The 24604-nt window shown below is 41.9% G+C and overlaps 1 protein-coding gene across 2 annotated transcripts in view; it reads left to right on the top strand.

Annotated features, from left to right (window-relative positions):
• Positions 1 to 24604, top strand: part of ARHGEF28 (Rho guanine nucleotide exchange factor 28) — an 813355-nt gene that overhangs the window by 279043 nt on the left and 509708 nt on the right. For both annotated transcript variants that reach the window (XM_053701420.1, XM_053701419.1), the window contains exon 6: positions 15980 to 16160. In XM_053701420.1, coding sequence (XP_053557395.1) covers positions 15980 to 16160 — 181 coding nt within the window. The remainder of the gene's footprint in view (positions 1 to 15979; positions 16161 to 24604) is intronic.

Raw genomic sequence — 24604 nt, 5'->3', positions numbered from 1 at the left:
CGATTAGGAGGGAGTTCACCCGGTGTGTTGTGCAGGTAAGCTGGAATGCACTACACCCTGCCGCTTCACTCCGGGTGTGTTAGGATTTGTTGTTTAGGCTGTATGTGTAGGTGAAGGCTGGCTCTCTGATCCACGCGCTGATCTCTTCAATTTAGGGTCTCAGCTGCCCTCTCTATATGTCTGATGCTCATAAATTTTCATTAAGTCAGATTGAGAACGTTAATCTTATGTGAAAGACTGTAGGGACTACAGAGCTCTAGAAGGATGCTGCCATCTCAGTTTGTGGCTAAGCTCCGCCCCTCGGCGCAGAGTGTATTTTTTATCTATCTTTTGACTACATGTTGATATAAGTACTTCTAAAGCCTTATTTCTGCCCTTGCTTCTGGGTGCAGTAATTTTTGGATTAACCAACGATATTAAGTTAAATTTGGGAATAATTTAACGTTTTTTGTGCATTTTGGAAAATTGTTCACTTTTTCTTTTCTTAAAGGCACAGTACACGTTTTTTCTAATGTTTATTTTATGCTACAAATAAGTGTTTAAACGACTTTTGTGGTATTACTAGTCTGTTCAACATGTCTGACATTGAGGTTTCTCATTGTTCTATGTGTTTAGAAGCTATTGTGCAACCCCCTCTAACATTGTGTACCTTTTTGTACTGAAAGGGCTTTACAATGTAAAAAGCATATTTTAAGTAAGTGTGCCTAGGGATGTTTCTCAGTCTGAAGAGAATCAGGATATGCCATCCAATTCTCCCCAAGTGTCACAAACTTTTATTCCCACACAAGTGACGCCTAGTACTTCTAGTGCGTCTAATTCCTTTACTCTGCAGGAGATGGCTGCAGTTATGTCAACTACCCTTACAGAGATATTGTCTAAATTACCAGTGTTGCAGGGTAAACGCAGTAGGTCAAGTATCAATGTAAATACTGAATCCTCTGATGCTTTATTAGCTATTTCCGATGTTCCCTCACAGTGCTCTGAGTTGGGGATCAGGGAATTACTGTCTGAGGGTGAAATTTCTGATTCAGGGAATGTTTTGCCTCAGACAGATTTGGATGCTATGTCATTTAAATTTAAGCTTGAACACCTCCGCCTGTTGCTTAGGGAGGTTTTAGCGACTCTGGATGATTGTGATCCTATTGTGATTCCTCCAGAGAAATTGTGTAAAATGGATAAATATTTGGAAGTTCCTACTAACACTGATGTTTTTCCGGTTCCTAAGAGAATTTCGGAAATTATTAGTAAGGAATGGGATAGACCAGGTATACCGTTTTCTCCCTCTCCTAATTTTAAGAAAATGTTTTCTATATCAGATACCATTCGGGACTCATGGCAAACGGTCCCTAAGGTAGAGGGAGCTATATCTTGCCTAGCTAAGCGTACTACTATACCCATTGAGGATAGTTGTGCTTTCAAGGATCCTATGAATAAGAAATTAGAGGGTCTACTAAAGAAATTATTTGTTAATCAGGGATTTCTTTTACAACCTACGGCTTGCATTGTTCCAGTAACTACTGCAGCAGCTTTTTGGTTTGAGGCTCTAGAAGAGTCTCTTAAGGTTGAGACTCCATTAAATGACATTCTAGATAGAATTAAGGCTCTTAAGCTAGCTAATTCTTTTATTACTGATGCAGCTTTTCAAATTGTTAAATTAGCAGCAAAAAAATGCAGGATTTGCTATTTTAGCACTTAGAGCATTGTGGCTTAAATCTTGGTCTGCTGATGTGTCATCAAAACATAAGCTTTTAGCTATTCCCTTTAAAGGTAAGACCCTTTTTGGGCCAGAATTGAAGGAGATAATTTCTGATATTACATGAGGTAAGGGCCATGCCCTACCTCAGGATAGGTCGGTTAAAATGAGGGGTAAACAGAATAATTTTCGTTTCTTTCGGAACTTTAAAGGAGGCCCTTCTCGCTTCTTCTTCTTCCACAAAGCAGCATGAAGGGGTGGCCCCCGATCTGGGATCGGATCTAGTAGGGGGCAGACTTTCTTTCTTTGCTCAGGCTTGGGCAAAAGATGTTCAGGATTCCTGGGCACTAGAAATTTTGACCCACGGTTATCAATTGGAATTAAAGGATTTTCTCCCAAGAGGGAGATTTCATCTTTCAAAATTATCTGCAAACCAGATAAAGAGAGAGGCGTTCTTACGCTGTGTAAAAGACCTATTTACTATGGGAGTAATCTGTCCTGTTTCAAAATTGGAACAGGGACAGGGGTTTTACTCAAACCTATTTGTGGTCCCCAGAAAAGAGGGAATGTTCAGACCCATTTTGGACCCCCAGTGTCTAAACAAATTTCTAAGAGTTCCATCATTCAAGATGGAGACAATTCGAACGATTTTGCCAATGATCCAGGAGGGTCAATATATGACTACCGTGGATTTGAAGGATGCTTACCTTCATATTCCAATCCACAAAGATCATCATCGGTTTCTAAGGTTTGCCTTCTTGGACAAACATTATCAGTTCGTGGCTCTTCCTTTCGGGTTGGCCACAGCACCCAGAATCTTCACAAAGGTTCTAGGGTCTCTTTTGGCGGGTCTCAGACTGCAAGGGATAGCGGTGGCGCCTTATCTGGACGATATTTTGATTCAGGCATCAACATATCATCTGACAAAATCTCACACGGACACAGTGTTGTCTTTTCTGAGAACTCACGGCTGGAAGGTGAACATAGAGAAGAGTTCACTTGTTCCACAGACAAGGGTTCCTTTCTTGGGAACTCTGATAGACTCGGTAGCCATGAAAGTATTTCTGACGGAGGTCAGAAAATCAAAGATTTTGAATGCTTGCAGAGCACTTCTGTCCATTCCTCGGCCATCAATGGCTCAGTGTATGGAGGTAATCGGATTAATGGTAGTGGCAATGGACATCGTTCCATTTGGAATGGGGATTATGCGGATTTATCTCCAAAGATAATTCTGGATCAAGAGACCAGAAACTCTCTTCTTTGGTGGTTGTCGCCAGATCATCTGTCCCAGGGGACTGGTTTCCGCAGACGCTCGTGGGTGATAGTGACAACAGATGCCTGCCTTCTGGGCTGGGGTGCAGTTTGGAACTCCCTGAAGGCTCAGGGTGTTTGGACTCGGGTGGAGTCTCTACTTCCAATCAATATTCTGTAACTGAGAGCAATATTCAAGCGCTTCAGGCGTGGCCTCAGTTGGCTTCGGCCAAATTCATCAGATTCCAGTCGGACAACATAACGACTGTGGCATATGTCAATCATCAGGGGGGAACAAGGAGTTCCTTAGCGATGATAGAAGTGTCCAAGATAATCAGTTGGGCAGAGGCCCACTCTTGTCATCTGTCAGCGATCTACATCCCAGGGGTAGAGAACTGGGAAGCAGATTTTTTAAGTCGACAGACTTTTCATCCGGGGGAGTGGGAACTTCACCCGGAGGTATTTGCCTCATTGATTCTCAGATGGGGCAGACCGGAATTGGATTTGATGGCATTTCGTCAGAATGCCAAGCTTCCAAGATACGGATCCCGGTCAAGGGATTCTCAGGCCGAACTGATAGATGCCTTGGCAGTACCTTGGTTGTTCAGCCTAGCTTATGTGTTTCCGCCGTTTCCTCTCCTCCCACGCGTGATTGCTCGAATCAAACAGTAGAGAGCTTCGGTGATCCTGATAGCGCCTGCATGGCCACGCAGGACATAGAATGCGGATCTAGTGGACATGTCCTCCCTGCCACTGTGGAAACTTCCGTTGAGACAGGACCTTCTCATTCAAGGTCCTTTCCAACATCCAAATCTAATTTTTATTCAAATGACTCCATGGAGATTGAACGCTTGATTTCTCCAACATAGGTGTGTCCGGTCCACGGCGTCATCCTTACTTGTGGGATATTCTCTTCCCCAACAGGAAATGGCAAAGAGCCCAGCAAAGCTGGTCACATGATCCCTCCTAGGCTCCGCCTACCCCAGTCATTCTCTTTGCCGTTGTACAGGCAACATCTCCACGGAGATGGCTTAGAGTTTTTTAGTGTTTAACTGTAGTTTTTATTATTCAATCAAGAGTTTGTTATTTTGAAATAGTGCTGGTATGTACTATTTACTCAGAAACAGAAAAGAGATGAAGATTTCTGTTTGTATGAGGAAAATGATTTTAGCAACCGTCACTAAAATCCATGGCTGTTCCACACAGGACTGTTGAGAGCAATTAACTTCAGTTGGGGGAACAGTGAGCAGTCTCTTGCTGCTTGAGGTATGACACATTCTAACAAGACGATGTAATGCTGGAAGCTGTCATTTTCCCTATGGGATCCGGTAAGCCATGTTTATTACGATCATAAATAAGGGCTTCACAAGGGCTTATTAAGACTGTAGACTTTTTCTGGGCTAAATCGATTCATTATTAACACATATTTAGCCTTGAGGAATCATTTTATCTGGGTATTTTGATATAATAATATCGGCAGGCACTGTTTTAGACACCTTATTCTTTAGGGGCTTTCCCAAAGCATAGGCAGAGCCTCATTTTCGCGCCGGTGTTGCGCACTTGTTTTTGAGAGGCATGGCATGCAGTCGCATGTGAGAGGAGCTCTGATACTTAGAAAAGACTTTCTGAAGGCGTCATTTGGTATCGTATTCCCCTTTGGGCTTGGTTGGGTCTCAGCAAAGCAGATACCAGGGACTGTAAAGGGGTTAAAGTTCAAAACGGCTCCGGTTCCGTTATTTTAAGGGTTAAAGCTTCCAAATTTGGTGTGCAATACTTTTAAGGCTTTAAGACACTGTGGTGAAAATTTGGTGAATTTTGAACAATTCCTTCATATTTTTTCGCAATTGCAGTAATAAAGTGTGTTCAGTTTAAAATTTAAAGTGACAGTAACGGTTTTATTTTAAAACGTTTTTTGTACTTTGTTATCAAGTTTATGCCTGTTTAACATGTCTGAACTACCAGATAGACTGTGTTCTGATTGTGGGGAAGCCAGAATTCCTATTCATTTAAATAAATGTGATTTATGTGACAATGATAATGATGCCCAAGATGATTCCTCAAGTGAGGGGAGTAAGCATGGTACTGCATCATTCCCTCCTTCGTCTACACGAGTCTTGCCCACTCAGGAGGCCCCTAGTACATCTAGCGCGCCAATACTCCTTACTATGCAACAATTAACGGCTGTAATGGATAATTCTGTCAAAAACATTTTAGCCAAAATGAACACTTATCAGCGTAAGCGCGACTGCTCTGTTTTAGATACTGAAGAGCATGACGACGCCGATAATAATATTTCTGAAGGGCCCCTAACCCAGTCTGATGGGGCCAGGGAGGTTTTGTCTGAGGGAGAAATTACTGATTCAGGGAACATTTCTCAACAAGCTGAACCTGATGTGATTGCATTTAAATTTAAGTTGGAACATCTCCGCATTCTGCTTAAGGAGGTATTATCCACTCTGGATGATTGTGACAAGTTGGTCATCCCAGAGAAACTATGTAAAATGGACAAGTTCCTAGAGGTGCCGGGGCTCCCAGAAGCTTTTCCTATACCCAAGCGGGTGGCGGACATTGTTAATAAAGAATGGGAAAGGCCCGGTATTCCTTTCGTCCCTCCCCCCATATTTAAAAAATTGTTTCCTATGGTCGACCCCAGAAAGGACTTATGGCAGACAGTCCCCAAGGTCGAGGGAGCGGTTTCCACTTTAAACAAACGCACCACTATACCCATAGAGGATAGTTGTGCTTTCAAAGATCCTATGGATAAAAAATTAGAAGGTTTGCTTTAAAAGATGTTTGTTCAGCAAGGATACCTTCTACAACCAATTTCATGCATTGTCCCTGTCGCTACAGCCGCATGTTTCTGGTTCGATGAGCTGATAAAGGCGGTCGATAGTGATTCTCCTCCTTTTGAGGAGATTATGGACAGAATCAATGCTCTCAAATTGGCTAATTCTTTCACCCTAGACGCCACTTTGCAATTGGCTAGGTTAGCGGCTAAGAATTCTGGGTTTGCTATTGTGGCGCGCAGAGCGCTTTGGTTGAAATCTTGGTCGGCTGATGCGTCTTCCAAGAACAAGCTACTTAACATTCCTTTCAAGGGGAAAACGCTGTTTGGCCCTGACTTGAAAGAGATTATCTCTGATATCACTGGGGGTAAGGGCCACGCCCTTCCTCAGGATCGGCCTTTCAAGGCAAAAAATAAACCTAATTTTCGTCCCTTTCGTAGAAACGGACCAGCCCAAGGTGCTACGTCCTCTAAGCAAGAGGGTAATACTTCTCAAGCCAAGCCAGCTTGGAGACCAATGCAAGGCTGGAACAAGGGAAAGCAGGCCAAGAAACCTGCCACTGCTACCAAGACAGCATGAAATGTTGGCCCCGATCCGGGACCGGATCTGGTGGGGGGCAGACTCTCTCTCTTCGCTCAGGCTTGGGCAAGAGATGTTCTGGATCCTTGGGCGCTAGAAATAGTCTCCCAAGGTTATCTTCTGGAATTCAAGGGACTTCCCCCAAGGGGGAGGTTCCACAGGTCTCAGTTGTCTTCAGACCACATAAAAAGACAGGCATTCTTACATTGTGTAGAAGACCTGTTAAAAATGGGAGTGATTCATCCTGTTCCATTAAGAGAACAAGGGATGGGGTTCTACTCCAATCTGTTCATAGTTCCCAAAAAAGAGGGAACGTTCAGACCAATCTTAGATCTCAAGATCTTAAACAAGTTTCTCAAGGTTCCATCGTTCAAGATGGAAACCATTCGAACTATTCTTCCTTCCATCCAGGAAGGTCAATTCATGACCACGGTGGATTTAAAGGATGCGTATCTACATATTCCTATTCACAAGGAACATCATCGGTTCCTAAGGTTCGCATTCCTGGACAAACACTACCAGTTCGTGGCGCTTCCTTTCGGATTAGCCACTGCTCCAAGGATTTTCACAAAGGTACTAGGGTCCCTTCTAGCTGTGCTAAGACCAAGGGGCGTTGCTGTAGTACCTTACTTGGACGACATTCGGATTCAAGCGTCGTCCCTTCCTCAAGCAAAGGCTCACACGGACATCGTCCTGGCCTTTCTCAGATCTCACGGATGGAAAGTGAACGTGGAAAAGAGTTCGCTATCTCCGTCAACAAGGGTTCCCTTCTTGGGAACAATAATAGACTCCTTAGAAATGAGGATTTTTCTGACAGAGGCCAGAAAAACAAAACTTCTAGACTCTTGTCGGATACTTCATTCCGTTCCTCTCCCTTCCATAGCTCAGTGCATGGAAGTGATCGGGTTGATGGTAGCGGCAATGGACATAGTTCCTTTTGCGCGCATTCATCTAAGACCATTACAACTGTGCATGCTCAGTCAGTGGAATGGGGACTATACAGACTTGTCTCCGAAGATACAAGTAAATCAGAGGACCAGAGACTCACTCCGTTGGTGGCTGTCCCTGGACAACCTGTCACGAGGGATGACATTCCGCAGACCAGAGTGGGTCATTGTCACGACCGACGCCAGTCTGATGGGCTGGGGCGCGGTCTGGGGATCCCTGAAAGCTCAGGGTCTTTGGTCTCGGGAAGAATCTCTTCTACCGATAAATATTCTGGAACTGAGAGCGATTTTCAATGCTCTCAAGGCTTGGCCTCAGCTGGCGAGAGCCAAGTTCATACGGTTTCAATCAGACAACATGACAACTGTTGCGTACATCAACCATCAGGGGGGAACAAGGAGTTCCCTAGCGATGGAAGAAGTGACCAAAATCATTCTATGGGCGGAGTCTCACTCCTGCCACCTGTCTGCTATCCACATCCCAGGAGTGGAAAATTGGGAAGCGGATTTTCTGAGTCGTCAGACATTGCATCCGGGGGAGTGGGAACTCCATCCGGAAATCTTTGCCCAAGTCACTCAGCTGTGGGGCATTCCAGACATGGATCTGATGGCCTCTCGTCAGAACTTCAAAGTTCCTTGCTACGGGTCCAGATCCAGGGATCCCAAGGCGGCTCTAGTGGATGCACTAGTAGCACCTTGGACCTTCAAACTAGCTTATGTGTTCCCGCCGTTTCCTCTCATCCCCAGGCTGGTAGCCAGGATCAATCAGGAGAGGGCGTCGGTGATCTTGATAGCTCCTGCGTGGCCACGCAGGACTTGGTATGCAGATCTGGTGAATATGTCATCGGCTCCACCTTGGAAGCTACCTTTGAGACGAGACCTTCTTGTTCAGGGTCCGTTCGAACATCCGAATCTGGTTTCACTCCAGCTGACTGCTTGGAGATTGAACGCTTGATTTTATCGAAGCGAGGGTTCTCAGATTCTGTTATCGATACTCTTGTTCAGGCCAGAAAGCCTGTAACTAGAAAGATTTACCACAAAATTGGGAAAAAATATATCTGTTGGTGTGAATCTAAAGGATTCCCTTGGGACAAGGTTAGATTCCTAGGATTCTATCCTTCCTTCAAGAAGGATTGGAAAAAGGATTATCTGCAAGTTCCCTGAAGGGACAGATTTCTGCCTTGTCGGTGTTACTTCACAAAAAGCTGGCTGCTGTGCCAGATGTTCAAGCCTTTGTTCAGGCTCTGGTTAGAATTAAGCCTGTTTACAAACCTTTGACTCCTCCTTGGAGTCTCAATTTAGTGCTTTCAGTTCTTCAGGGGGTTCCGTTTGAACCCTTACATTCCGGTGATATTAAGTTATTATCTTGGAAAGTTTTGTTTTTAGTTGCAATTTCTTCTGCTAGAAGAGTTTCAGAATTATCTGCTCTGCAGTGTTCTCCTCCTTATCTGGTGTTCCACGCAGATAAGGTGGTTTTACGTACTAAACCTGGTTTTCTTCCAAAAGTTGTTTCTAACAAAAACATTAACCAGGAGATTATCGTACCTTCTCTGTGTCCGAAACCAGTTTCAAAGAAGGAACGTTTGTTGCACAATTTGGATGTTGTTCGCGCTCTAAAATTCTATTTAGATGCTACAAAGGATTTTAGACAAACATCTTCCTTGTTTGTTGTTTATTCCGGTAAAAGGAGAGGTCAAAAAGCAACTTCTACCTCTCTCTCTTTTTGGATTAAAAGCATCATCAGATTGGCTTACGAGACTGCCGGACGGCAGCCTCCCGAAAGAATCACAGCTCATTCCACTAGGGCTGTGGCTTCCACATGGGCCTTCAAGAACGAGGCTTCTGTTGATCAGATATGTAGGGCAGCGACTTGGTCTTCACTGCACACTTTTACCAAATTTTACAAGTTTGATACTTTTGCTTCTTCTGAGGCTATTTTTGGGAGAAAGGTTTTGCAAGCCGTGGTGCCTTCCATTTAGGTGACCTGATTTGCTCCCTCCCTTCATCCGTGTCCTAAAGCTTTGGTATTGGTTCCCACAAGTAAGGATGACGCCGTGGACCGGACACACCTATGTTGGAGAAAACAGAATTTCTGTTTACCTGATAAATTACTTTCTCCAACGGTGTGTCCGGTCCACGGCCCGCCCTGGTTTTTTTTTAATCAGGTCTGATATTTTATTTTCTTTAACTACAGTCACCACGGTACCATATGGTTTCTCCTATGCAAATATTCCTCCTTAACGTCGGTCGAATGACTGGGGTAGGCGGAGCCTAGGAGGGATCATGTGACCAGCTTTGCTGGGCTCTTTGCCATTTCCTGTTGGGGAAGAGAATATCCCACAAGTAAGGATGACGCCGTGGACCGGACACACCGTTGGAGAAAGTAATTTATCAGGTAAACATAAATTCTGTTTTTATCGAAGCGAGGATTCTCTGATTCAGTTATCACTACTTTTTGAAACAGGCTAGAAAGCCTGTCACTAGGAAGATCTATCATAAGATATGGCGTAAATATCTTTATTGGCGTGAATCCAAGGGTTACTCATGGAGTAAAGTTAGGATTCCTAGGATTTTGTCTTTTCTCCCAGAAGGATTGGAGAAAGGGTTATCAGCAAGTTCCTTAAAGGGACAAATTTAGCTTTGTCAATTCTGTTTCACAAACGTTTGGCAAATGTATCAGATGTTCAGTCTTTTTGTCAGGCTCTATCTAGAATTAAGCCTGTATTTAGACCTATTACTCCTCCCTGGAGTTTGAATTTAGTTCTTCGAGTTCTGCAAGGGGTTCCGTTTGAACCTATGCATTCCATAGTTATTAAACTATTATCTTGGAAAGTTATGTTTTTGGTTGCTATTTCTTCTGCTCAAAGAGTTTCTGAGCTTTCAGCATTACAGTGTGATTCGCCTTATCTCATATTTCATTCTGATAAGGTGGTTTTACGTACCAAACCTGGGTTCCTTCCTAAGGTTGTTTCGAATAAGAATATTAATCAGGAAATTGTTGTTCCTTCCTTGTGTCCTAATCCTTCTTCTAAGAAGGAGCGTCTGTAACATAACTTGGACGTGGTCCGTGCCTTAAAGTTTTACTTACAGGCAACTAAGGATTTCTGTCAATCATCTTCATTATTCATTGTTTATTCTGGAAAGCGTAGGGGTCAGAAAGCTACCTCTCTTTCTTTTTGACTGAGAAGTATCATCTGCATGGCATATGAGACTGCTGGACAGCAGCCTCCTGAAAGAATTACGGCTCATTCTACTAGGGCTGTGGCTTCCACATGGGCTTTTAAAAACAATGCATCTGGGGAACAGATTTGTAAGGCTGCGACTTGGTCGTCCCTTCACACTTTTTCCAAATTTTACAAATTTGATACTTTTGCTTCTTCTGAGGCTATCTTTGGGAGAAAGGTTCTTCAAGCAGTGGTGCCTTCCGTTTAGGTTCCTTGCTTTGGTATTGGTTTCCCACAAGTAAGGATGAAATCCGTGGACTCATCATATCTTTGTAAAAGAAAACTAAATTTATGCTCACCTGATAAATTACTTTCTTTTAAGATATGACGAGTCCACGGCCCTCCATGTTATTTTAAGACGGGTTTATTTTATTTTTTGAAAACTTCAGTCACCTCTTCTCCTTTTTAGCCTTTCCTTTTCTCTTCCTATAACCTTCGGCCGAATGACTGAGGGTGGAGGGGAAGGGCTAGGGGCTATATATACAGCTCTGCTGTGGTTCTCTTTGCCACTTCCTGTTAGCATGAGGTTAATATCCTACAAGTAAGGATGAAATCTGTGGACTCGTCATATCGTAAAAGAAAGTAATTTATCGGGTAAGCATAAATTAAGTTTTTCGTTCCTTTCGAAATTTCAAGGGAAATTCTTCCGCTTCTGCCCCTAAGCAAGAACAGGCTAAACCTTCCTGGAGACCCAACCAGTCTTGGAGTAAGGGAAAACAGTCCAAGAAGCCTGCCATTGAATCTGTCAGCATGAAGGGCCTGCCCCCGATCCGGGACCAGATCTTGTATTGGACACACTTTCCTTCTTCACTCAGGCTTGGGTTTGAGATGTTCAGGATCCCTGGGCGGTAGAAATAGTGTCCCAGGGATACAAACTAGAATTCAAAAGTTTTCCTCCCAGAGGCAGGTTTCTGCTTTCAAAATTATCTGTAGACCAGACAGAAAGAGAAGCATTCTTACATTGTGTACGGGACCTCTCCGTCCTGGGAGTAATAGTTCCTGTTCCAATGCAGGAACAGGGTCTGTTCTTTTATTCCAATCTGTTCGTGGTTCAAAAAAATGACCAATTTTAGATCACAAGAGTCTAAACAAATTCCTCAGAGTACCGTCCTTCAAGATGGAAACTATTTGTTTCATTCTTCCTTTGGTCCAAGAGGGATTTAAAGGGCGCGTACCTGCATGTTCCCATTCACGGATCATCACAAGTTTCTAAGGTTTGCCTTTCTAGACAAACACTTCCAATTCGTGGCTCTTCCTTTCAGTCTTGCTACAGCTCCCAGAATTTTCTCAAAGGTTCTGGGATCTCTGTTGGCGGTGCTTCGATTAAGGGGCATTTCAGTGGCTCCCTACCTGGACGACATCCTGGTCCAGGCGCCATCCTTTCAACAAGTAAGGTCCCACATGGAAATGCTGTTATCCTTCCTGCGATCTAACGGGTGGAAGGTAAATCTGGGAAAGAGCTCCTTAGTTCCAAATACAAGGGTAACTTTCTTGAGGACCATAATAGATTCCCTATCTATGAAGATTTTTCTGACAGAAGTCAGGAAATCAAAGATTTTCGATTCTCGTCTAGCGCTTCAGTCCTCTCCTCGGCCATCAGTGGTTCAGTGCATGGAGGTAATCGGGCTGATGGTGGCGGCAATGGACATCATCCCGTTCGCTCGTTTCCACCTCAGACCTCTGCAGCTAAACATGCTCAGTCAATGGAACGGAGATTATACAGATTTGTCTCCTCGAATACTACTGGAGCAGGAGACAAGGAACTATCTTCAATGGTGGTTGTCTCGGGATCATCTCTCCCAGGGAACCTGCTTTCGCAGACCCTCTTGGGTAATTGAGACAGCAGACGCCAGCCTTCTAGGATGGGGAGCAGTCTGGGGCTCCCTACGGGCTCAGGGAGTTTTGACATAGTCTGTTTTACCTATAAACATTCTGGAGCTGAGATCGATCTTCAATGCTATTCTGGCCTGGCCCCAGTTAGCCTCGGCCTAGTTTATCAGGTTCCAGTCTGACAACATAACTTCAATGGCTTACATCAGTCATCAGGGAAGAACGAGGAGTTCCTTAGCGATGACAGACGTAGCCAAGATAATTCAGTGGGCGGAGTCACACTCTTGCTGTCTGTCGGCAATCCCAGGGGTGGACAACTGGGAGACGGACTTCCTGAGCAGGCAGACCTTTCACCCGTGGGAGTGGGAACTCCATCCGGAAGTGTTTTCCAGCCTGATTCTCAAATGGGGTCAGCCAGAGTTGGACCTTATGTCATCTCGACAGAATGCCAAGCTTCCTTGGTACGGATCAAGGTTCAGGGATCCTCAGGTTGCACTGATAGACGCCCTGGCGGTACCTTGGACCTTCAGACTAGCATACCTATTTCCTCCATTTGCTCTTCTTCCTCGGGTCATTGCTCGAATCAAACAGGAGAGGGCGTCGGTGATCCTCATTGCACCGGCCTGGCCTCGCAGGATTTGGTATGCAGAACTGGTGGACTTGTCATCTCTTCCACCCTGGAGGCTTCCGTTGAGGAAGGACCTTCTACTTCAAGGGCCCTTCCTTCATCCGAATCTAGTTTCTCTGAAGCTGACTGCTTGGCTATTGAACGCTTAATTTTATCCAAGCGGGGCTTTTCAGAATCGGTCATAGAGACCATGATTCAGGCTTGTAAACCTGTAACTAGAAAGATTTACTACAAGATATGACGTAAATATCTCTATTGGTGTGAATTCAAGGGCTACTCTTGGAGTAGAGTTAGATTTTTTTCATTTCTCCAAGAGGGTTTGGAGAAATTATTATCGGCAAGTTCCCTAAAGGGTCAAATATCTGCCTTGTCTATTTTGTTACAGAAGCGTCTGGCAGACGTACCAGACGTACAATCTTTTGGTCAGGATCAGGCCTGTGTTCAAACCAATTACTCCTCCATGGAGTCTTAATTTAGTTCTTAAGGTTCTTCAAGGGGCTCCGTTTGAGCCTATGCATTCCTTAGATATTAAGTTGTTTTGTTGGAAAGTGTTGTTTCTTGTTGCGATTTCTTCTGCTCGTAGAGTGTCAAAGCTCTCGGCATTGCAGTATGAGTCTCCTTATCTTATTTTCCATTCGTATATTTGTGGATTTTTCAGGTAAACGTGAGGGACAGAAAGCCACGGCTACTTCTCATTCTTTTTGGCTGAAGAGTATCATACGTTTTGCTTATGAGACTGCTGGACAGCAGCCTCCAGAGAGAGTTACGGCTCATGGGCATTCAAAAATGAAGCTTCTGTGGAACAGATTTGCAAGGCTGCAACTTGGTCCTCTCTTCACACTTTTTCAAAGTTCTATAAGTTTGACACTTTTGCCTCGGCTGAGGCCGCTTTTGGGAGAAAGGTTCTTCAAGCAGTGGTGCCTTCTGTTTAGGTTACCTGTCTTGTCCCTCCCTTATCATCTGTGTACTCTAGCTTGGGCATTGATTGCCAGTTGTAATTAGATGATCCGTGGACTCATCGTGTTATTAAAAAGAAAAGAACATTTATGCTTACCTGATAAATTTTATTTCTTTTTTGACACGAGTCAACGGCCCGCCCTATTATATTGACAGGTTGTGGGTTTATTTTAAACTTCAGACACCTCTGCATCTTGTTACTTCCTTTCTCTCCTATACTTCGGTCGAATGACTGGAGTGGGAGGGAAGGGAGGGGATATTTAACAGCTTGGCTGTGGTGCTTTTTGCCGCCTCCTGCTGGGCAGTAGTGATAGTCCCAGTAGTAATTAGATGATCCGTGGACTCATTGTGTCAAAAAAGAAATAAATTTATCAGGTAAGCATAAATTTTCTTATATATCTATAAACATGGAAGGGGATGGCACTTTCAGACCGGACTGGGTACACATCCCATGACCCTGCAGCATGCACAATAGCACTCTCAGGAAGCTGCACTGTCCCCAGAGTCACAGACAGTTAACCCCAGACAGGTCTGGGTGCAAGGCCCATAGGGAAAATGACAAAACAAATTAATACAGCCACACAATGCAAGCTCCCAATCCAACAAACTGGGAACAAGTGAAGGCTGCACAGGCTTATGTAATCACCCTAGACATATACAAAACACGGAAGGGGGCTGCACTCTCAGACCGGACTGGGTACACATCCATGACCCTGCAACATGCACAGCCCTGGGTGCACAATAGCACTCTCACCAAATTTAACACACCTGCTCCCCATTCACACCTGAGACCTTGTAACACTAACAAGTCACATGAAACCGGGGATGAAAAATGGCTAATTGGGCCCACTTAGGGGTGTATTCACGTTTGTTGCCAACGGTTTAGACATTATTGGCTGTGTGTTGAGTTATTTTGAGGGGACAGCAAATTTACACTGTTATACAGGCTGTACACTCACTACTTGACATTGTAGCAAAGTGTCATTTCTTCAGTGTTGTCACATGAAAAGATATAAAATATTTACAAAAATGTCAGGGGTGTACTCACTTTTGTGAGATACTGTATATACTGTATGTGTGTATATATATGTATGTATATATGTATGTATATATATATATATATATGTGTGTGTGTGTGTGTGTATTTTTGTATATATTTTTGCACTTTTTAACTGTGTTGAGGACACAAATAAAGTATTATGACCTGTGTGGAAGAATTCATCCAGTCATGGCTAAAATGGTCTATACTAATTTTATATTATTTGTTCAGAACACGGCTTCCTGAATATTTTTAACAGAGCATCTGTCATTGTGCTTATTAAGATGACTTGCTCCTTAGGAGAACAGTTTATTTCATTTAGAAAATTTAACACAGTATAATTTGACAGTTCCTTGATTGATTTGGTTTATGTAGTCAGCAAATTGATGCTTTAAAAAAGTAATTCAGGAGCTGTGTGTCTTAAACATTTATGTGGTTACACATCAGAAAACAATGCTGACTATAGCTCTGGAGTCAGTGTTCCAACAATTTATTTTTAGTCAGTACGAAATAGAGGAAAACTAGCTAATTTGCAAGCATTCCTTCCTACGTCGCCTGTTATTTATGTATTCATAGATCCCACACTTTGCTCATGTCATTTCTGTCAGTAATGCGTTCACTTGTAATTTACATGGCATGAGGACTTTACTGACTAGGGTACATTTTGTTATGAATGTCTGGCTTGTTTATAACATCTTAAACAATGCTGAGCTCCCTTGAGGCGCTGTCTGTATTTCCCAGTCACAGTCAAACAGACCTGTTCCCTTGCAGTTAGCAAACCAGTAGCTGCACTTTCATGCTGAGATTCATACTCAAGAGCTAATGGAGGAAACACTTTTCGTTTTCAGTTGCATTACACAGACAACATGAGTCGTGCTGGCCTGTCATTCCACAAACATCTAGAAGCAGGAACCTTGCAGAGTTCAGCTCACTTTCCATCTTGGCTTATATCTTACTAGTGAACTTAACACAGACAATTGTGATTCCCGGGTGTACATTTAGGTATCTCCACATTCTTTTTTTCTGATTTATTCCATATTTTTTTCAGTTTTCAGGATACTCCTCCCCTTGATTTCTGCACAGCGCCAATCAAAGTCCATTCCTTTTTACGGTTCTGTCATTCATCTGGAGTTGTAACCTTAACATTTCTTCAGGCTGCTGGACATTCGCTGGAGTCTGACCTCGAGCTTTTTAGAAAGTGTTTATGGGACACACACTTCTTAAAAAAGGTAAAGGCTTCTGGTTCCTTTTTCATAATGTATATTACATGTTTAAAAAATAAATTAAAATTCTGATGACATTTTGAATAGGTCTTGCATTTTGTTTTTATTATGCTCAATGAATATAAAAATACTCGAAGTATATATTAAATAATTATATAATATTTCTCTTATTTTCCACTGTTAAAGAGATTTCTCATACATTGTGTGTATGTACGTACTGTGTAATTTACATAGATTTTTAGATTTTTCGACAATGGTATTTTCTTAGGTATATTTTTGTGATTCTACATAGAACAAAAAAAGCTTCTTTTAAAGATGTGTAATTATGAGGTTTATAACGTTTGTGAGAGCATGAGATAGTATAATATTAGTAATAAGTCATTTTTAGTATTAGATAATTGTAGTTGATCGGAACCGTGGTTGAAATTGTGAATTGTGTATTCTTAAAAAGTATTATCTACTGCTGTCATATTCTAATTTGATTATATTTAAGAGAAGTATAATTCTTCAGAAGAATGTAACCTAAGGTTAAAGTTATCTTTGTAGTGGAAATCTTTTTACTAAATTCTGATTGACAGTAGTCTTGTGAATTGGCTTAAAGGGATATAAAACCCACCGATTTTCTTTTGTCATTAAGAGAAAATGTACAGTTTTTATAAAATTTCCAATTCACCTCTATTTTCAAATTTGCTTTGTTCTTGTGTTATTCTCTGTTGAAGAGATACCTAGGTATCTACATGGCAGGAGGTAGTGCTGCCATCTAGTGCTCTTGCATAGGGATAACTTTCTGGCAAAACTGGTGCCAAATAGTGCTCCATTCAAACATGTGCACGTTCCTGAGCTTATGTCCCTGATTTTCAACAAAAGATACCAAGTAAATTAAGAAAATTTGATAATAGAAGTAAATTAGGAAGTTGTTTAAAATTGCATGCTCTTTCTGAATTTGAATCTGCAAATTTTTGTTTTTATATCCATTTAAGTTTGATGGTGAGTGTAATTTTGGGATATAATTCATTGGGTTAGGAAAATATTTGGAGATAACTGCAGTCTAAATGTATTTTTGTGTCTGAGAAGGGCTTAGAAATTAGCATATGAGCCTTCCTAGGTTTAGTTTTCAACAAAGAATACCAAGAGAACAAAGCACATTTGATGATAAAGGTAAATTTGGAAAGTTGTTTAAAATTACATGCCCTGTCCAAATCATGAAAGTTTAATTTCTTTCATGTAATTAGCAAGAGTCCATGAGCTAGTGACGTATGGGATATACATTCCTACCAGGAGGGGCAAAGTTTCCCAAACCTTAAAATGCCTATAAATACACCCCTCACCACACCCACAATTCAGTTTTACAAACTTTGCCTCCAAGGGAGGTGGTGAAGTAAGTTTGTGCTAGATTCTACGTTGATATGCGCTCCGCAGCAAGTTGGAGCCCGGTTTTCCTCTCAGCGTGCAGTGAATGTCAGAGGGATGTGAAGAGAGTATTGCCTATTGAATGCAGTGATCTCCTTCTACGGGGTCTATTTCATAAGGTTCTCTGTTATCGGTCGTAGAGATTCATCTCTTACCTCCCTTTTCAGATCGACGATATACTCTTATATTTACCATTTCCTCTACTGATTCTCGTTTCAGTACTGGTTTGGCTTTCTACAAACATGTAGATGAGTGTCCTGGGGTAAGTAAGTCTTATTTTCTGTGACACTCTAAGCTATGGTTGGGCACTTTATTTATAAAGTTCTAAATATATGTATTCAAACATTTATTTGCCTTGACTCAGAATGTTCAACTTTCCTTATTTCCAGACAGTCAGTTTCATATTTGGGATTATGCATTGAATTATCATATTTTTTCTTACCTCAAAAATTTGACTTTTTTCCCTGTGGGCTGTTAGGCTCGCGGGGGCTGAAAATGCTTCATTTTATTGCGTCATTCTTGGCGCGGACTTTTTTGGCGCAAAAATTCTTTTCCGTTTCCGGCGTCATACGTGTCGCCGGAAGTTGCGTCATTTTTTGACGTTATTTTGCGTCAAAGATGTCGGCGTTCCGGATGTGGCGTCATTTTTGGCGCCAAAAGCATTTAGGCGCCAAATAATGTGGGCGTCTTTTTTGGCGCTAAAAAATATGGGCGTCATTTTTGTCTCCACATTATTTAAGTCTCATTATTTATTGCTTCTGGTTGCTAGAAGCTTGTTCACTGGCATTTTTTTCCCATTCCTGAAACTGTCATTTAAGGAATTTGATCAATTTTGCTTTATATGTTGTTTTTTTCTTTTACATATTGCAAGATGTTCCACGTTGCAACTGAGTCAGAAGATACTACAGGAAAATCACTGCACAGTGCTGGAGCTACCAAGCTAAGTCTGCTATAAACTTTTGGTATCTGTTTCTCCAGCTGTTATTTGTATTGCATGTCATGTCAAACTTATTAATGCAGATAAAATTTCCTTTAGTACTGTTACATTACCTGTTGCTGTCCGTCAACATTTAATTTTCAGAGTGTTTCTGATAACATAAGAGATTTTATTTTTTAAATCCATTAAGAAGGCTATGTCTGTTATTTCTCCTTCTAGTATACATAAAAGTCTTTTAAAACTTCTCTTTTTTCAGATGAATTTTTAAATGAACATCATCATTCTGATACTGATAATGGTTCTTCTGGTTCAGAGGTTTCTGTCTCAGAGGTTGATGCTGATAAATCTTTGTATTTGTTCAAGATGGAATTTATTCGTTCTTTACTTAAAGAAGTGTTATTTGCATTAGAAATAGAGGATTCTGGTCCTCTTGATACTAAATGTAAACGTTTAAATCAGGTTTTTAAATCTCCTGTAGTTATTCCAGAAGTGTTTTATCTCCCTGATGCTATTTCTGAAGTAATTTCCAGGGAATGGAATAATTTGGGTAATTTATTTACTCCTTCTAGACGTTTAAGCAAATTATATCCTGTGCCATCTGACAGATTAGAGTTTTTTGAGACAAAAATCCCTAAGGTTATGGGGCTGTCTCTACTCCTGCTAATGTACTACTATTCCTAAGGCAGATAGTACTTCATTTAAGGATCCTTTAGATAGGAAAATTGAATCCTTTCTAAGAAAAGCTTACTTATGTTCAGGTAATCTTCTTAGACCTGCTATATTTTTAGCGGATGTTGCTGCAGCTTCAACTTTTTTGATTAGAAGCTTTAGCGCAACAAGTAACAGATCATAATTTTATAGCATTATTATTATTCTATAACATGCTAATAATTTTATTGGTGATACCATCTTTTGATATCATTAGAGTTGATGTCAGGTATATGTCTCTAGCTATTTTAGCTAGAAAAGCTTTATGGATTAAACTTGGAATGCTGACATGTCTTCTAAGTCATCTTTGCTTTCCCTTTCTTTCCAGGGTAAATAATCATTTTAGTTCCTTTCCTCACAAGGAACAAAAGCCTGATCCTTCATCCTCAGGAGCGGTATCAGTTTGGAAACTATTTCCAGTTTGGAATATATCCAAGCCTTATAGAAATCTATAGCCAGCTCCTAAGTACCTATGAAGGTGCGGCCCTTATTCCAGCTCAGCTGGTATGGGGCAGAATACGTTTTCTTCAAAGAAATTTGGATCAATTCCGTTCTTAATCTCTGGTTTCAGAAACATTGTTTCAGAAAGGTACAGAATTGGCTTCAAGTTAAGGCCTCCTGCTAAGAGATTATTTTCTTTCCCGTGTCCCAGTTAACACAGCAAAGGCTCAGCATTTCTGTAATGTGTTTCAGATCTAGAGTTGGCTGGAGTATTTATGCCAGTTCCAGTTCTGGAACAGGGGCTGGGGTTTTATTTTTATCTCTTCATTTGTACCAAAGAAGGTCAATTCCTTCAGACCAGTTCCGGATCTGTCATTATTGAATCGTTATGTTAGGATACCAACATTCAAGATGGTTACTGTAGGACTATCCTGCCTTTTGTTTAGCAAGGGCATTATATGTCTACAATAGATTTACAGGATGTGTATCTGCATATTCCGATTCATCCAGATCACTTTTAGTGTCTGAGATTCTTTTTTTAGACAAGCATTACCAGTTTTGTGGCTCTACCGTTTGGCCTAGCCTCAGTTCCAAGAATTTTTTTCAAAGGTTCTCGGTGCCCCTTTTTTCTGTAATCAGAGAATAGGGTTTTGGTATTTCCTTATTTGGACGATATCTTGGTACTTGCTCAGTCTTCTCATTTTCGAAGAATCTCATACAAATCGACTTGTGTTGTTTCTTCAAATTCATGGTTGGAGGATCAATTTACCATTCAGTTCATTGACAAGGGTAACCTTTTTAGGTTTCTAGATAAATTCAGTGTCTATGACTCTGTCCTTGTCAGACAAGAGAAGTTTAACATTGATATCAGCTTGTCAAAACCTTCAGTCACAATCATTCCCTTTGGTAGCCTTATGCATGGAAATGTTGGGTCTTAGGACTGCCGCATCAGATGCGATCTCCTTTGCTCGTTTTCACATGCGACCTCTTCAGCTCTGTATGCTGAACCAATGGTGCAGGGATTACTCAAAGATATCTCAATTAATATCTTTAAACCGATTTTACAACACTCTCTGACATGGTGGACAGATCACCATCGTTTAGTTCAGGGGGCTTCTTTGTTCTTCCGACCTGGACTATAATCTCAACAGATGCAAGTCATACAGGTTGGGGAGCTGTGTGGGGGTATCTGACGGCACAAGGGGTTTGGGAATCTCAGGAGGTGAGATTTCCGATCAATATTTTGGAACTCCGTGCAATTTTCAGAGCTCTTCAGTCTTGGCCTCTTCTCAAGAGAGAGTTGTTCATTTGTTTTCAGATAGACAATGTCACAACTGTGGCATACATCAATCATCAAGGAGGGACTCACAGTCCTCTGGCTATAAAAGAAGTATCTCGAATTTTGGTTTGGGCGGAATCCAGCTCCTGTCTAATCTCTGCGGTTCATATCCCAGGTATGGACAATTGGAAAGCGGATTATCTCAGTCGCCAAACGTTGCATCCGGGCGAATGGTCTCTTCACCCAGAGGTATTTCTTCAGATTGTTTAAATGTGGGAACTTCCAGAAATAGATCTGATGGCTTCTCATCTAAACAAGAAACTTCCCAGGTATCTGTCCAGATCCCGGGATCCTCAGGCGGAGGCAGTGGATGCATTATCACTTCCTTGGAAGTATCATCCTGCCTATATCTTTCCGCCTCTAGTTCTTCTTCCAAGAGTAATCTCCAAGATTCTGAAGGAATGCTCGTTTGTTCTGCTGGTAGCTCCGGCATGGCCTCACAGGTTTTGGTATGCGGATCTTGTCCGGATGGCCTCTTGCCAACCGTGGACTCTTCCGTTAAGACCAGACCTTTTGTCTCAAGGTCCTTTTTTCCATCAGGATCTGAAATCCTTAAATTTAAAGGTATGGAGATTGAACGCTTGATTCTTGGTCAAAGAGGTTTCTCTGACTCTGTGATTAATACTATGTTACAGGCTCGTAAATCTGTATCCAGTGAGATATATTATAGAGTCTGGAAGACTTATATTTCTTGGTGTCTTTCTCATCATTTTTCTTGGCATTCTTTTAGAATACCGAGAATATTACAGTTTCTTCAGGATGGTTTAGATAAGGGTTTGTCCGCAAGTTCCTTGAAAGGTCAAATCTCTGCTCTTTCTGTTCTTTTTCACAGACAGATTGCTATTCTTCCTGATATTCATTGTTTTGTACAAGCTTTGGTTCGTATAAAGCCTGTCATTAAGTCAATTTCTCCTCCTTGGAGTTTGAATTTGGTTCTGGGGGCTCTTCAAGCTCCTCCATTTGAACCTATGCATTCATTGGATATTAAATTACTTTCTTGGAAAGTTTTGTTCCTTTTGGCCATCTCTTCTGCCAGAAGAGTTTCTGAATTATCTGCTCTTTCTTGTGAGTCTCTTTTTCTGATTTTTCATCAGGATAAGGCGGTGTTGCGAACTTCTTTTGAATTTTTACCTAAGTTGTGAATTCCAACAACATTAGTTGAGACATTGTGGTTCCTTCATTATGTCTTAATCCTAAGAATTCTAAGGAGAAATCGTTGCATTCTTTGGATGTTATTAGAGCTTTGAAATATTGTGTTGAAGCTACTAAGTCTTTCCGAAAGACTTCAAGTTTATTTGTTATCTTTTCCGGTTTTAGAAAGGCCAGAAAACTTCTGCCATTTCTTTGGCATCTTGGTTGAAATCTTTAATTCATCTTGCCTATGTTGAGTCGGGTAAGACTCCGCCTCATAGGATTACAGCTCATTCTACTAGGTCAGTTTCTACTTCCTGGGCGTTTAGGAATGAAGCTTCGGTTGATCACATTTGCAAAGCGGCAACTTGGTCCTCTTTGCATACTTTTACCAAATTCTACCATTTTGTTGTATTTTCTTCTTCTGAAGCAGTTTTTGGTAGAAAAGTACTTCAGGCAGCGTTTTCAGTTTGAATCTTCTGCTTATGTTTTTCATTAAACTTTATTTTGGGTGTGGATTATTTTCAGCAGGAATTGGCTGTCTTTATTTTATCCCTCCCTCTCTAGTGACTCTTGTGTGGAAAGATCCACATCTTGGGTAGTCATTATCCCATACGTCACTAGCTCATGGACTCTTGCTAATTACATGAAAGAAAACATAATTTATGTAAGAACTTACCTGATAAATTCATTTCTTTCATATTAGCAAGAGTCCATGAGGCCCGCCCTTTTTTGTGGTGGTTATGATTTTTTTGTATAAAGCACAATTATTCCAATTCCTTATTTTATATGCTTTCGCACTTTTTTCTTATCACCCCACTTCTTGGCTATTCGTTAAACTGAATTGTGGGTGTGGTGAGGGGTGTATTTATAGGCATTTTAAGGTTTGGGAAACTTTGCCCCTCCTGGTAGGAATGTATATCCCATACGTCACTAGCTCATGGACTCTTGCTAATATGAAAGAAATGAATTTATCAGGTAAGTTCTTACATAAATTATGTTTTTTACTGTTCCTTTAACCCCTTAATGACCGAGGACATGCCAGGTGCACATCCTCTAGGGATTGAAGCTCTGGAAGCGATCCCGATCGCTTCCAGCAGCTTTTAAGGTATTGCCGTGATGCCTCGATATTGAGGCGTCACTGCAATACCTTTTTTGGCACACCGATGCATCGGCCAGCGATGGTGCCAATCGTTGGTGGGTGGGAGCAGCTGCAGGGAGGCCAGCAAACTTCTGTCCAGCAGTCAGAAACGATTGTAGGGAGTGCACATGGGGGGGTGCACGTGCGCCCGCAATCTGGATAGTTTAAAAATTTTAAGTGGTGGGTGGGAGAGGAGGGAGCAAATAATTTTTCCAAATAGATCTGGGAGGGGGTAGGGTATGGAGGGGGGCAGCTATAATACAGAAAAACAGTGGTTTATTTAAAAAAAAAAAAAAAGGCACATTTAAATGCAAAGTGGGTACTGGCAGAATACCCAAAATGGTGGAAAATAGTTAGTGGGGGGAGGGTTAGAGAGCTCTTGGGGGCGGGGATCAATGAGGTTGGGGGCTAAGGGGGGATCCTACAGAGCAAAATATATATTTTTTTTTAAAAAAATGAAAAAAAGAAATAATGGAAAAACAAAAATATTTTAGTACTAGCAGACTTTCTGCCAGTACTTAAGATGGCAGTGAGAATTGTGGGGGAGGGATGAGAGCTGTCTTGGAGGGATCTGGTGTGGGATGTGTCAGGTGAGAGGCTGATCTCTACACTAAAGCTAAAATTAACCCTTCAAGCTTCCTGCAAGCTATCTAATTAACCCCGTCACTGCTGGGCATAATAGAAGTGCGGCATATAGCGGCCTTCTAATTACCAATAAGCAAGACACGGTGAGTCCACGGAATCATCAATTACTGTTGGGAATATCCCTCTTGGCCAGCAGGAGAGGCAAATAGTACCACAGCAAAGTTGTTATGTTTCACTTCCCCTCCCACAACCCCCAGTCATTCTCTTTGCCTACAGTGCAAGGAGGAGGTGAAATTTTAGGTGTCTGTAGAAGATTCTTCTGTCAAGATTTTTTTTATTTAGAAGCCAGAGCAGGCTTGCTCTGATCTTCTATCACAAGCTGGGCTTAGCTGTACTCCACGTTAGTCCCTTCAGTAGGGCAGTGGTGGCTTTAAAGCAGTTAGGAACTTGTTAGGTGGTCCTCACTGCGTTTTTCTAACATGTTGCTGCCCTTGTATAGAAAGCCTGAGCAGGTTTGCTCTGATCTTTCTTTTTGTCACAGGTCTCTGTGAGGAGCGGCATCCTCTCATACCGGGTGAGCTGTCCTCCTGCCGGACAGCGAGATCGAGATGTGCAGGTAAGTGCCTTCTGACTTCTGGGGCTAGGAGGCTGGCACTGATGGGGTTAAAGATCCTAATTAATAAGGTATTCTGCACTTAACTATGGGACACATTATCCTTTAAGGGGATTATTCTGGCAGTGGGCAGGCACTTTATTGC

This window comes from Bombina bombina, chromosome 2 (assembly GCF_027579735.1).
Source record: "Bombina bombina isolate aBomBom1 chromosome 2, aBomBom1.pri, whole genome shotgun sequence".
Taxonomy (NCBI): Eukaryota; Metazoa; Chordata; class Amphibia; order Anura; family Bombinatoridae; genus Bombina; species Bombina bombina.
The sequence above is the reverse complement of the archived record's forward strand: the minus strand, read 5'-3'. Positions and strand labels throughout refer to the sequence as shown.